Source organism: Lissotriton helveticus, chromosome 7, assembly GCF_964261635.1.
Source record: "Lissotriton helveticus chromosome 7, aLisHel1.1, whole genome shotgun sequence".
Lineage (NCBI taxonomy): Eukaryota > Metazoa > Chordata > Amphibia > Caudata > Salamandridae > Lissotriton > Lissotriton helveticus.
Window position 1 is genome coordinate 545,206,413 of NC_136068.1, and position 14,363 is coordinate 545,220,775.

General features: G+C 51.2%; 1 protein-coding gene across 1 annotated transcript in view; it reads right to left on the minus strand.

Moving 5' to 3' along the window:
• PFAS (phosphoribosylformylglycinamidine synthase) overlaps nucleotides 1-14,363 on the minus strand; it is a 323,630-nt gene that overhangs the window by 55,276 nt on the left and 253,991 nt on the right. Inside the window, exon 23 of the mRNA XM_078652618.1 lies at nucleotides 5,385-5,530. Within this exon, the coding sequence (XP_078508744.1) occupies nucleotides 5,385-5,530 (146 nt within the window). The remainder of the gene's footprint in view (nucleotides 1-5,384; nucleotides 5,531-14,363) is intronic.

Sequence of the window (14,363 nt, forward strand, 5' to 3'; positions counted from 1 at the left end):
AATGGGTTGGTTCAGTATGGTAGTCTGAACCTCTGGTTTGAACCCTGAAATCCTTAGCCAGGCATGTCTGCGTAAAATGACACTGGTATTAATAGCTCCGGAGGCTGTGTCTGCTGCATCTAGAGCACATCGAATGGAGGTATTGGTTACTAGTTTACCTTCTTGTATGAGATCATTGGCGCTTGTTTTATAGTGATCTGGAAGGTGTTGTAGTAGGGTCTCTAGTTCATCATAGTGCACCCTATCGTACCTAGCTAATAAGGCCTGTGTGTTGGCAATTCTCCATATGTTGGCTGCTTGTGACATTGTTCTTTTAGCAGATACGTCCAAGAGTTTTGACTGGAGCATCTCCTGAGGTTTGAGGAGTAGCCCTTTTCCTGGTGTTGGAGACCACTAAGGAATCTAAGGGAAGCTGGCTTTTAATGTATGCAGGGTCAGTTGGGGCAGCTTTGTACTTTTTTTTCTAACCTGGGGTTAATGACTCTAGCCCTTACGGGGCGTTTAAAGACTTCAGGAGCGTGTTTAATTTCCCTTTTTAACATTGGGAGAATGGAGGTAGACCTTTGAGATGTTGTAAAAGTGTCCACGAGGAAGTCTTCTTCTATAGGGTCTGTATGCAGTTTTCCCCCGTGGTATACTGCAGCCCTGTGTATAAGCTGAGTGAATCCTATAGTGTCCTCTGGAGGGGATGGTCTAGATGGGTAGACCTCCTCTTGTGGTACATTACATTAGGAACATCTGGTGTGCCATAATTTTCCCATGGGTCATTTGGGATGTAAGGATGACTAGGTTCCCCTAGAGGTTCATCATCCCTTTCGTCACCAGTGGTACCTTCATCATCTGGAGGTGGAGGAGATTGTGAGGGTACTGGAGATGGGATAGGAGAGATGTATTGTGGAGGAGGAGGTGGAGAAGGAATCCTTAAAGGAGAAGTAGCAATGTCTTTTTTCTTTAAAGGAGTTGGAGGTGGTGTAGGTTTGTCCATTCTCCTTTTGTTGGAAGGACTAATTCTAAGATGACCTGTTTCTGGGTCTATTTCCAGAGTTTTTTGGGTTGGATCTGGTCGAAAAAGCTCCTCCTCCTTTCGGTGTCGATTTTTTCGGGCCAGAGTGCTTGTGTGGCTCAGTTTTTGGGGGTTGTCTTATGCTCCCTAGGTTTGGAATCCGGAATTTTCTTGGGTTCCGAAGGTTTGCTTGGGGTCTTTGGAACCGGTTGCTTGGTCGGCTTTGATTAATTTTTTGGATCTGAAGTTTGTGTGCCAGGTGTCTTTGGAACTGGTAGTTTTTTCGGTTCCAATGATTTTTTCGGATCCGAAGGTTGATTACTAGTGGTTTTCGGAACCGGTTGTTTCCTTGGATCCGATGATTTTTTCGAATCCGAAGGTTCAGTATCTGTAGATTTGTATTTGTATTTGTATGTCGATTTATAGAGCGCGAGCCAAATGCGCCGATGTGGAACCAGGCTTAGGTGCGGACGAAGACAATGGTTTCTCTTTTGGTTTGTCTTTTGTGCAGAGGATGGGGTTTTGGCACTGACAGTAGGCTGGCTCGATCACGAGTGGCCTGAAGGCTTATATGTTGACTTCTTTGCCGGTCCCGAAGGCGGGGCGTGGGAAGTTTCATCCTGGTGTGCACCTAGGCCTGAAGTTGAAGGTGAAGGTGTTACCGAAGCCTTTGAATGGATGGGTGGGGGCGAGTGGTCGATGTCAGTACTTACGACCCGTTGCACCGGAGTGATGTCTTCGACGTCTGATTCTTCGGCTTTGGAGACGCTAAACGTGCCATCTTCCATCTGCTCCTGCTCTGGTACATTGATGCCTTCTTGGGAGATATCATCCGGTATCGATGTTGATGATCGAGCCATGCTCCTTCGAGCTCGACAATTTCTTATGGTTTTCTTAGAGCGGAAAGAGGCGCAAGCTAGACAATCTTTGGCCTCGTGCTCAGGTGAAAGGCAGAGGTTACACACCTCATGAAGATCGGCGTGTGGAAACTTGGATCCACATTTAGGACACTTTTTAGGTCGAGCTGGTAATGCATCCAAAGGATGCATGTGTCCAGCTGGAGACCTAATGTTGTCTTTTACGGGGGAAGGACGGACAAGAGGGTGGTACGAGCTTTTGCCTGGATTTGGGTGCGCACGTCCCGCGCCGTGCACATGCGCGCGCATACAGACAGACACTCGCTCACACACACACCCCCCCTCCCCCACAGTCACGCACACGCACTCCGAGACACATACACACACACACACACGCACGCACACACACACATACACAGCCCCCCCCGCACGCGCACACACATGCCCCCACCCGCCCTCGCAGCTCCGCAACCCACTCACCAACTTCCTTGGCGCGGCGGCTCTCCTCAGCTGCAGGGCCCGGCAGCAGGACTCTTCCTCCCTCCTTCGGCACCGGGGCGCAGGGTAGGCTCCTGCCTGCTCCGGTGCTTCAAACAATCGCGGCTCTTCCGTGGGAGGCGGGGTAGGCTCCCGCCCTCCTACTTCCTGTTTCCGGTTGTCGCGCCGACCTGCCTGACTTCCTGGTCGCAGGCCGGCGGTACTCGAAAGGGGGAAAAACGACTCCGGCATCCTATAAATTTGGCAGCAGAAAGGCGGCTGAAGGAGCGCAGACATCACAGTAGGCCTTAAACTGCTTTTAAAACAAGGAATGCGAGTTTGATTAAATAAATAAGAGCACAAAGATATGCATGTGGAAAGCGTGATGGGTGACTGGGGGGCTAGGTAGACAGTACAACTGTTCACGGCCACTGGAATTGTGTGGCAGGAGAGGACCAAATTGTGTGGCACAATTGAATAAATTATGCAGCAAGACAATGCAAATTACGCTGCGTAATGCAGCACATTTTGTGACAGTATTTCGTGATGTTGTCATTTTCACCCATGCTAACACAGTCTTAGCAAAACTGTCACCTACTTAGGGCAACTTTAACACTCAAATTCAGCAATAAACAACTGAACCTGTTCCTTCCACTGAGCAGCGACCCCCCACTGCGTTTTAGTAGATGTGATCTTTTTGAGCTAGAAGAATTTTTTTTTTATTAAAATCTTCAAATGATGCTGTACCTGGGGTTTATGTGTCAACTATGGAATATATTAATTATGGGTGTGAGGGGGCAGCCACAGAATCATAAAACTTCCAGTGGCCCTGACATGGTTCCAGGGATAGACAGATCGAAGACAGGCCGATAAATAGGCCATCTTCCCAGAGTTATCAGTGGATGAATCTGTACACATGTCACAGCAATTCTCAACATATCTGCTGATATTGGTAATTATTGGTCCATACGAATGATATGATGTGTGTGCGCGTGCATGCAGGGGACCAGGCCGGGTCAAATAGCTAAAAACGCTGATGTATTCCCTGTGACCTGCTGTGTAACCTAGCGTGGAATTAAAGTAGTGAATACACGCGTCATTGGCTGCTCCGCGGTGTACGGGCGTGACGTGCCTTATGCACGTACGTGCACGTTTAACATATACTGTGGGGACCGGACCTGCTCGAATAACTAAAAGCGCGGATATATTCACTTCGACCCGCTATATGACCTAAAGCCAGTATCTAGGAACGCCTGGAGTTAGAATTTTAAACACATGCTCCGTGACGGTCAAAGGCCGGCCCTCCTGTATACAAGTATCTACATGTATGACGTGTTGTGTATGTGTTTTGAGGGATTGTAGTCGTCATGGTTCAGTACAAGGGCTGTACATCCTGCCCGGCCCTCTCCTCGCTCCATCATTAATATTGCACAGAGGGTACGGGGTGCTGGGGGGCCTGCTGCGGGCTCTGGGGTCTAATTAAGAAGGACGCCTGTAGCTGCGACCCCCGGGCAGCGCGTGCATTGTCTGGGGAAATCTAGCGCGCACATGCCAGGCCTGGCAGCCGTCGAGGCCAGAAGCGCTAATCAGAAATCGATAGACTGCTAAACCGCTCCACGGGCAGGGAGGGGGCGCCCCCGGCTCCGTCTGTCGGTAGGGGGCTGGCCGGCCGGCCTTTTTATTCAGGATACTAAACACCCACGGGCTGTGGATGCCGGGCTCGGCCGTCGTCCGATACAGGCCCCCTTTTAATTAACCTGCTGATGCATAGGGCATTTTATTGTAAAAGTGGTACCACTGAGGCAGGACAAAAGGTTCCTGCAATTACACATTTTATGTTATAGAAAAAACAGTTCCTATGCTGAGCCCCATTTACAATACTAAAAGCTCAAACTTTCCTAATGCGAGACCTATTGCATTGCAAATGCTTGTTTTAAGAGGAGTCCTTTCCATGAGCCAAAAGGCCTGTTTGTGCAGATAGGCCTGAAGGCCTACTTCGACGACCGGAACTGAAGAGTTGAAGTTTGTAGAGATGCACGTCGTAAGGGAAACGCGATCGAAAACAATACCGAAGAGAGGGTAAGGATTGCGCATCGAAAGTTAGATCGGTAACGACACCGAACTGGAACGCGTCAAACACATCAGAGCCCGATGGCGGAAAAAAACAATCTGAAGATGGAGTCGATGGCTATGCGCACTATTGTCCAGAGGAGGAGTCACCTATCTCGTGACTTCCAAAGACTTGTTCCAAGACAATAACAAACTGCAAACATCCTGGCCCAAAACCAGAAGGTGATCTATGCATAGTGTGTGATCTGCCGCTCATATGCCTCGAACATACACCTTGAAGAGACCCAAACACACAAAACAGTGCAAGGTGTGTTTGAGTCTAGACTACAGCAACCAAGAACTGAGGGAGCCAGCAAATTGGGTAAATGAAATTGAGATCGTACGGATCTTTTTATATTTGTAGATTGCACATTCATAATTTGAGGCACAGAGAGAAAAGGACTTGCCAAGAATCTTTTTTATTAATTTAATTTGGCCAATGGCATGTCCCAATGCTGTTGCCTTAATCACCAGATCACATCTCATATGTGGATTATTTCAGAGTGAGCAGAGACTAATTCCACTCATACAAGCTCACCTTCACTTAGTAGGGGATCTTGCTAAACAAAGGGCAATGACTGTATGACAGAGTGTTCAGCTACTATGTCCAAAGTATGTCCGTGGAGACAATACACAACAGAACTAATGTGTTAAGGAATTGCCCAATTAACAGTGTACTGGGACACACTATTACTAATATATGTGCATAATCACACATTTCCTAACATTTATAATGTATTTCCTTTTTCCAAGAATTTCAGTTTGTATTATGCAACAGACTAGAGAAGGCTTCAGGCCCCATAGGCACACCGGGAGAACAAGGAGGAGAGGAGCGATGTATGGCCACTCTGCCTATGAGCAGCAGTAAACCAAAACCGGTTCTGCTCACCTGATAGCAGTGGTAACCTTTCTATAATAATACAACTCTACTAACTTACCAAAGACTGTGGCCCCTGTCCTGAAGTACAGCCAATCTTTATGCATTGCACTCCTGCCGCTCTGTACTTCTGAGCCACTGTGTCCACAGCAGATTCCTGGACCTCCAACACCAAGCCCAGTTCCTCTGCAAACAGGATCTCAAGAGCTGCGGATAGAGAGTATTCATCATGCCAGAGAACTTGTGTACATTTTAAAGCAGATGTTCTAGTGCATTAATTCACTATCACGAAAAAAAGATTGTTGTCAGGTCTATTTATTTGGCTTGATTTTTTGGTGGGTTAGGTTACATTAAATCAACAGCAGTGAATTTTGCAAGGAAAGTATTAGTTAACTGTAACAATCGGTTTGTAGCATGTAGAGGTGTAGATTCACATGATGTGCACACTCCTATTACCTAGTGTTGGACTTCGAACATTCCAAGTTGTTTGTTCTTGAAGGAGTTTCAGTTTCAAGGGGATTCGTGGCCCCTTCTCTGAAACCCGCAAAGATAAATACGCCACTTCATATTGTGTTTTCCTCTAGGGTAAGTATGTGTGAAGCTGCAAAACACTATGGGCTGATTACGATGTCAGGCAGAAAGCCTCCTCCCGACAGTCGAATCTCCTCGACTGTGTCGGAATGCTTCCGCCCGACTTGGTCGGTTTCCAATCCGCCCAACCCATTACAATGTTCGTGGTCGGATTGCAAACCACATGGTCTTTCCGAATCGGTTCCAACAGGCAGTCGGAGAATTCGTGTCGGCCGGAACTGGATTGTACAGCTCTATGGAAAATGTTTCCGACCGAGCGATTATGATGTCGGTTTCGAACAGTCTTTCTGAGTCGGCCTGTCTGACACAAAAAGGCAGTTGGACAGTGAATTTTACAGGCTCCTAGCAGGCCCCCCTTCAACCTGCGGCCTCTGGTTGGGGACCGAGGGGTACCCAAGGGACCACCCAGTAAAACTCTGCATTGTGTATCAGGAACCGTAAGGTGCACACAACAGGGTGCAGGGTTTTCCTCAAACACCCCGGTTTTATAATGTATGTGTTCTATTTTAAAGTGTAACTTTTGTGGTTTCTAACAAAGAATACCCAATAAAGTATTTAAAGTAAGAGTAGAAAAGAAATGTATGCGTACTAAAGTAAGCATACAATGTGATGGTGTTCATATATTTTGCATTGTGCTCGCTTCCAGGAAGGTGCTTAAGGAAAATGTAAATCTAAAGCACTATAGGCTGCCGTACAAATGTCTGCAAGTGGAACTGAATCCAAATATGCCTTTGTGGCTGCTGTTCGCAATTGAAATGCGTCTTACATACATCAGGGAGTGCACATTTGGTTTTGTGATAAAGCTGAATTCATGTAATGCTAAAAAAAAATACTTATTAGTTTTTTCTAGTGGACAAGCTGTGGAAGACATAATACAAGATGGTCCTCAGCCCATCAGTGCCTTTTCGGCTTGTGATTGTGGCTGTAAAACTGTATTCTGTCAGAAAAACTCTGTCATTATGTACCTACATAAGGTGTTCCTCTAATGACTAATCTTGAAGTTTACTAACGTTCCAGAGACAGAACGTTACCAGAAAAAGAGCCTTCTTTAAGAGGAACTGCAGTGGATGTGAACGGAGTTGCTTATAGGTTGCCTCCATAAGGCTATCAAGGACAATACTGAAGCCCCTGGAAGTAACCAGGATGCAGCCTGGGAGGAGTTACCCTTTTAAGACCTTCCATGAAGACCTTAATGATAGATCCTGCTGGCCTGTGGGTGAACAAGTAATTTTAGTTATATTTACATATCGCTTACTACCCATGGATTAGTGATAGATTAGTATAGGAAAATCTAAATTGTTAATTCGAGCAGTGGACATGTGAGTTTGTTAGTTGGACTGAATGGAGGGCTAGAGTAAGGAAGAGTATAGGAAGTTGAATTGGGAGATCATAGTAATAAAATAAGGTTTGAGATTAGTCAAATGAGGGCTAGAGGAGGGAACAGTCTAAAAAAGGGATAGGGAGATCATATTGGTAAAATTAGTTGTGGGATAAATCAAAGGAGGGATACATGAGGGAAGAATTGTAGTAAAATTAGGATTGGGGTTAGGCAAGGAGAGCTAGAAGAGGGAAGAGTGTATAAGAAAACAAGTTACTTACCTGTAACTTCAGTTATCCAGTATTGGTATCTTTCATAGATTCACATGCCTGAATCATTCCCCGTCGCCGAGGTGTGAGTCCCACGGTATATAAAAAAGCAGTGCCAAAAGTAAATTACAGTAGTAGGCCCTATGAGAAGGCCTGAGGCCTAGATTGTAGTAGCCTATATACCTCATTATGCTAAAGAGACCAAAGTCTTTGTCCCAGCCAATCCGCTTACAGCACCCTCTAGAACCCTCTCTGCAGAGCCAGTTCTCCTCAGATTTTAGTTAGCACAAGTGGGAATGAGTATCCCAAAAATTAGAGAACGTACTCTCCGGGGAGGAGGGTGGATGCATGTGAATCTATGAAAGGTACCAATACTGGATAACTGAAGTTACAGGTAAGTAACTTGTTTTCTTATCCAGTATTGGGGTAACTTTCATAGATTCACATGCCTGAATCAGAATAGCAAGCAGTAAGCCAAGCAAAAGTCGGTTGCGGATGGTGGGAGACTTATTGTGATATTCTCCCATAAACTTATGACAAACAACCAATAATAAAACAGTAGTCATAAGCATTAATAACGTATTTCACAGGAAAGGAAGATTAGCATAACAAACAATTAAAAGTTCTTTATCTGAACCTACAATGTAGACTTTACCACTCATTATAAAATGAAACAGACATTTGTTACCTGAATATTTTCTTATGGAAACAGGGGACGTAAAACCGCTTGACCAACTGCCGCATCCTCCTGGTTTGCTTATTGCAGGCAGTAATGTCTGGTGAATGTGTGAACATTCTTCCATGTTGCAGCACGGCAAATGTTCTCTAGCGTCACTCCTGCAAACAACGCTGCAGACGCTGCCATAGCCCTTGTAGAGTGAGACCGTACAGTCCTTTGTAGTGGTCGGTTAGCTTTGATGTGACAGAAATGAATAGCTGAGGCTATCCATCTGGAAATTGTGGCTTTAGTGACCGCTTTTCCCAATGTAGTTTGGTCATAAGCCACGGATAATTGATCGGACTTCCTTATGTTCTTCGTTCTCTGAAGATAAAACTTTAAACATCGCTTGTCTTTATGGGGCCAGGTCGTTATTTACCTTGAATTTTAACGGACCTTTGACTAGCCAGTCGTCCAAGTACGCGAAAACCTGGACCCCTGATGAGCGTAGTGCTGCCGCCACAGGGGCCAGGCACTTTGTAAAAATCTTTGGAGCCGACTTGAGGCCAAATGGAAGTACTTTGAACTGATAATGGGCGCCAGTCACCGTGAAACTGAGATACTCTCGATGTTTTGGGTGGATTGGGATGTGGAAGTATGCGTCTTCCATGTCCAGAAAAGCCATAAAATCTCCCTTGTTGAGGCAACTTAAAATGAAACCCTGCTTCTTGAGATATTTGTTTAGATTGCCCAGGTCTAGGATCGGTCGCCATTCCCCTGATGCACAAGTTACTACTTGTGTAACGATATATCTGTAAGAGACATTAGTTAGTATTAGATTCCTTACCTTAGAATATCCCCAGGCGTCAGGCTGGATCCGGAAATTTTTGCGTAGCAGTACCCTTGCGTCGTCGGAGTACTTAGACGCCGCCTCCGCGTGCTGACGTCAGTTCTTAGACACAGCTTTACCGCGCCAGAAACGCAGAGCCATGTTAAAAACCAACACTGGTGCCATTGAAACTAGGGCACTGAAAGGGGACAACCCTAACCCTAGATATTGGTTCGCAGAACGGGGAGGATGGGTGGGTCGGTAAGGAATCTAATACTAACTAATGTCTCTTACAGATATATTGTTACACAAGTAGTAACTTGTGCATCTGAAAGAGACACGTTAGTATTAGATTCCTTACCTTAGAATAGATACCCCAGCAATACCAACCCCGGTGGTGGGTCTGCGAACCAATAATCACACCAGAAAGTCCTGGAGGACGGAACGGCCAAAGAAGCCATCCCTCCGGACTTGGCTGTCCAGGCAGTAGTGTCTCGCAAACGTGTGCAGCGATGCCCACGTAGCTGCCTGACAGATGTCTTGTAAGGGCACACCCCTGCCCAGGGCAGTGGTAGTCGCCGTGGCTCGGGTGGAATGAACCCGCAATCCAGCCGGGGGCTCCTTCCTAGCCAAAGAGTAGCATGCCTGGATACACAAGATGATCCACCGGGAGATGGTCCTCTTGTGCACCGCTTTCCCCTTCTTAGCGCCCATGTAACCAACAAAGAGTTGGTCATCCACCCGGAACTGGCGTGTGCGACTCAAATAAAATGAGAGCGCACGTTTTGGGTCCAGACGGTGGAGCCGCTCTTCCTCTTTAGAGGGATGCGGTGGCGGGAAGAAGATTGGCAAGGTGATAGACTGACCGATGTGGAAGGCCGTGACAACCTTGGGCAGGAAAGAAGGTTTGGTACGTAGCACCACTTTGTCCGGATGGACAGAAAGGAAAGGTGGAGTACAAGAAAGAGCCTGGAGCTCACTCACTCTCCTGGCAGAGGTGATGGCAACCAGGAAAGCCGTCTTCAAGGTCAGAAGGCGAAGAGGACAGTTGTGAAGTGGCTCAAAGGGAGCGCACATCAGAAAGGTAAGAACCAGGTTCAAGTCCCACTGAGGCATCACAAACGGAACAGGAGGAAACGTGTGTGTGATGCCCTTAAGAAATCTGTTTACAATAGGGGACTTGAACAAAGAAGGCTGATCAGGTAGCCTGAGAAAGGCTGAAAGGGCAGAAAGATAGCCCTTGATAGTGCCCAGAGCAGAGCCCTGCTGGGCAAGAGAGAGAAGGAAGAGAAGAACCTCAGAAAGAGGGGCAGCAAGAGGATCCACAGCCTTTGCTGTGCACCATGCCACAAATCTGTTCCACCTGCAGGCGTATATCGACTTTGTGGAGGGACGCCTGGCTGCCAGAATGACATTACAGACTTCAGGAGGCAAGTCAAATGGCCTCAACTGTCGCAGCTCAATCTCCAAGCATGGAGGTGGAGACTGGACAGGCTCGGGTGGAGGACCGTCCCCTGCTGCTGCGACAGAAGGTCCTCCTGAAGAGGCAGACGAACCGGGGGATCGACTGACATATTGAGTAGCTCTGGATACCAGTACCTTCGTGCCCAGTCCGGAGCCACAAGGATGACTTGGGCCCGGTCGCGCTTGATCTTCAGCACTCTGGGCAGAAGTGGTATAGGCGGAAAGGCGTACAATAGACCGCAACTCCACTCGCGACGAAAAGCGTCTCCGAGCGAGTGCCGCCTTGGAAATTCCAACGCGCAGAACTGATGACATTGCGCGTTCTCTTCGGCGGCGAATAGATCTAACAAAGGCTCTCCCCATCGCTGAAAGAGGCCTTGCGCCACGTCCGAGTTCAGACGCCATTCGTGATCCATCATGCACCGACGGCTGAGCTCGTCCGCCCTGGCGTTCAGAGAACCTGCCAGGTGTTGAGCCACCAGGGTCAAGCCCTGGCGTTCCAGCCATTGCCAAAGGCGAAGAGCCTCCTGGCAAAGGGTCCACGACCCCACCCCGCCCTGTTTGTTGCAGTACCATATGGCGGTGGTGTTGTCCGTGAACGACTGCACTACACTCCCCCGGACAGAGGGGAGGAATGCCTTCAGTGCTAGACGAATCGCCCGCAACTCCAACAGGTTGATGTGGAGCCGGGCCTCCCGCCGGAGACCAGAGGCCTCCGATCTCCACCTCTCCCATGTGGCCTCCCCAGCCCTGGAGGGACGCGTCCGTCACAACTACGTGCTCCGGTTGGGGAAGGGAGAGGGATCTGCCGCTGACCGAATTGCGGTCTGTGAGCCACCACTGCAGCTGTCTCGCAGTGCCCTCCGAGATCAGGACGTGGTCGGACAGATTGCCCTGCTGCTGGGCCCACTGAAACTTCAGGTCCCACTGCAGAGCCCGCATCCGCCACCTGGCGTGATGCACCAGAAGGATGCAGGAGGCCATCAGCCCCAGAAGCCGCAGCGTCAACCTGACCGAGACCCGGGATAACGGCTGAAAGATGGGAATCAGAGCCTGAATATCCCGGACCCGCTGCTCGGGTGGATAAACCCGAAACTGCGCCGAGTCCAGAATCGCTCCGATGAAGAGGAGCTTCTGAGAGGGACACAGGTGTGACTTTGGCACATTGATGGAGAACCCCAGCTGGTGCAGGAGATCTGCCGTAGTCTGGAGGTGGCTGACGACTGTCAGGGGCGAGCCCGCCTTCAACAGCCAGTCGTCTAGGTAGGGGAAGACTGAAACCCCGAACCTGCGCAGATGAGCTGCGACCACCGCCATCACCTTCGTGAACACCCGTGGGGCGCTGGTAAGGCCGAAGGGGAGCATGGTAAACTGAAAGTGCTCGTGGCCAACCGTGAACCGCAGGTAGCGTCGGTGGGCCGGCAGGACGGGGATGTGGAAATAAGCGTCCTGCAAGTCCAACGATACCATCCAGTCCCCTGGGTCCAGGGCAGCTAGGACCTGAGCCAGTGTCAGCATCTTGAACTTCTCCTTCCGGAGGAAGCCGTTGACGTTCCGTAGATCCAAGATAGGGCGTAGGCCCCCTTTGCCCTTCTTGGGTACCAGAAAGTAGTGGGAGTAGCAACCACACCCTACTTCTGGCCCAGGAACGCGCTCGATGGCCCCCTTGGCCAAGAGGGCCGTAACTTCCTCCTGCAGAAGTCGCAAGTGATCCCCCGATACACGGTGGTTCTGCGGTGGCATGGCTGGAGGAGTCGCCTCGAAGGGGAGGGAATAGCCCCTTCGGACGATTTGCAGCACCCACCTGTCCGAAGTGACAGTGCGCCAGTGGTGGTGGTGATGGCGAACCCTGCCCCCCACTGGCGTCACATGGGCCTGAAAGCACGGACTAGGAGGGTTTTGAGGCGGATGCTGCGGGGGAAGGTGTGGACTGACCTCGCCGCTGCCCCCGACCGCGGTTCCCACGGCCGCCACCGCGTTGGGTATTGCCCTGCGGAGCGCGTGTGGGCGCACCCCTTCCGTGGCCACGAAAGGAGTGAAAGGCAGCCGATTGCTGGCGCTGGCCCGAGAGGCCTAAGGACTTGGCCGTAGCCCTGGAGTCCTTAAAGCGCTCAAGCGCATGGTCTGCCTTGTCGCCAAAGAGGCGACGGCCATCGAACGGCATGTCCATGAGCGTGCTCTGGACATCAGCCGAGAAGTTGGCGGACCTCAGCCAGGCGTGGCGTCTGACCGCCACCGTCGTTGCCATCGCTCTACCCAGCGAGTCGGTGGTATCCAGCCCACACCTGATGGAATACTTGGCTGCATCCCGGCCCTCCACAAGGGCTTGGCCGAGTTTGGCCCGTACCTCCAACGGACACTCTGGCAGCACTTCCGCGACCTTATCCCCCACAGAGTGGGTGTAACGTCCGAAGAGGCAGGCGGTGTTGGAAGACCGCAGGCCGAGACTAAGGGATGAGAAGATCTTCTTCCCATACTGGTCATACCTCTTGGATTCCCTGTCGGGCGGGGCCGACGGGAATGCGGTCTGGGAATTGGAGGCCTGGATGACCAGGCTCTCGGGGGTAGGGTGGGAGGACAGGAAACATGGGTCGCCCGGGGCTGGGCGGTGGCGTCTGGCCACGTTCCTATCTACGGGCGAACCCGTAGCGAGCTTGGACCAAGTGCCCAGAAGAACGTCGGGCAAGGCCTCATTAAAGGGCAGCAGAGGCTCGGCCGAGCTGGACTGCGGTTTAAGGACCTCAGTGAGGAGGTTAGTCCTCACGGCCGCGACGGGGAGCTCAAGGCCCAAAACCTTGGCAGCCCTCATATAGCACCACACTATAGGTTTCCCCCTCCTCCGAAGCCACGGTAGGAGGGGAGACAAAACCAGTGTCTGGAGAGGTGTCCAGACCACTGGCCTCCCCAAGGTCTCCTGTCCAGTCCTCATGAGACTGACACTCCCTGGTCAGAGGGTCCTCAGACCCCTCCCAGTGCTCTTCATCACCCATCTCCTGAAACCCAGGGTTCTCAACAAATGGGGCCTGTTCATAAAAGTGAAAGTCACCCAACGGCGTCTGGAGCGGCGCCCATCGGGGCCGTCCCGACGACTGAACAGGAACGAAGGTGGAACCGGGGACGGCGCCGCCCGAGGACGGCGCCGGAGGCGACACCTGTGGGTCCGACGCCGGGGAGGCCGTAAGATCCACCGGCGACGAACCAGATCCCGAAGGAGGGCCAGCGGAGTCCTGCGGCGCCGGGCCCGAAGGCACCGGCGGCGCCGGGACAACTGAACCCCCCGGGTTAGAGGGGACCTGCGGCGCCGGGCCCGAAGGCGTCGGCGGCCGAAGCACCCGACGGCGTCGGGGCCGGAGCCGCCGACCTGCTAGGGGCCCCAGACGGGTCCGCTGGGCCCGAAGGCGCCGCGGAGCCCGCCGGAGGAGAGAGTTTCCTCATGGCCATGAGGAAGCGCTCGATCTCCTCCTGCGACGCGTGTAGCCCAGGGACCGGAGGGTGTGGAGCTGCACGCAGCGCCCGCGACTCCAACGGAGCCGCGGGGGTGGTGCCACCCGAACCCCTGGCCGCATCGTGCGAGCGTCGGGGGGAGTCCGAAGAGCGATGATGCCGCTTGGACTTCTTGTGCCTCTTACCTGACGACGACTTCGACCCGGAGGAGTGCGGCCTACCCTCGGAACTGTGGTGGCTCAGAGCCCGCGACCTGTCCCTCGACCTCCCATGGGATCGGGACCTCTCGCGGCGCGGGACCGACTGCCGGAGTTAGAGTCGCCTGCGGGACCGCTCCCGCCTGGCTTTCGAAGAGAGGGCCCAGCAGTCGGAGCAGGCCTTGTCCTCGTGGTCGACGCCCAGACAAGACAAACAGACACGGTGAGGATCCGTGACCGACATCAGGCGGTCGCAATCGTCACAGTGCT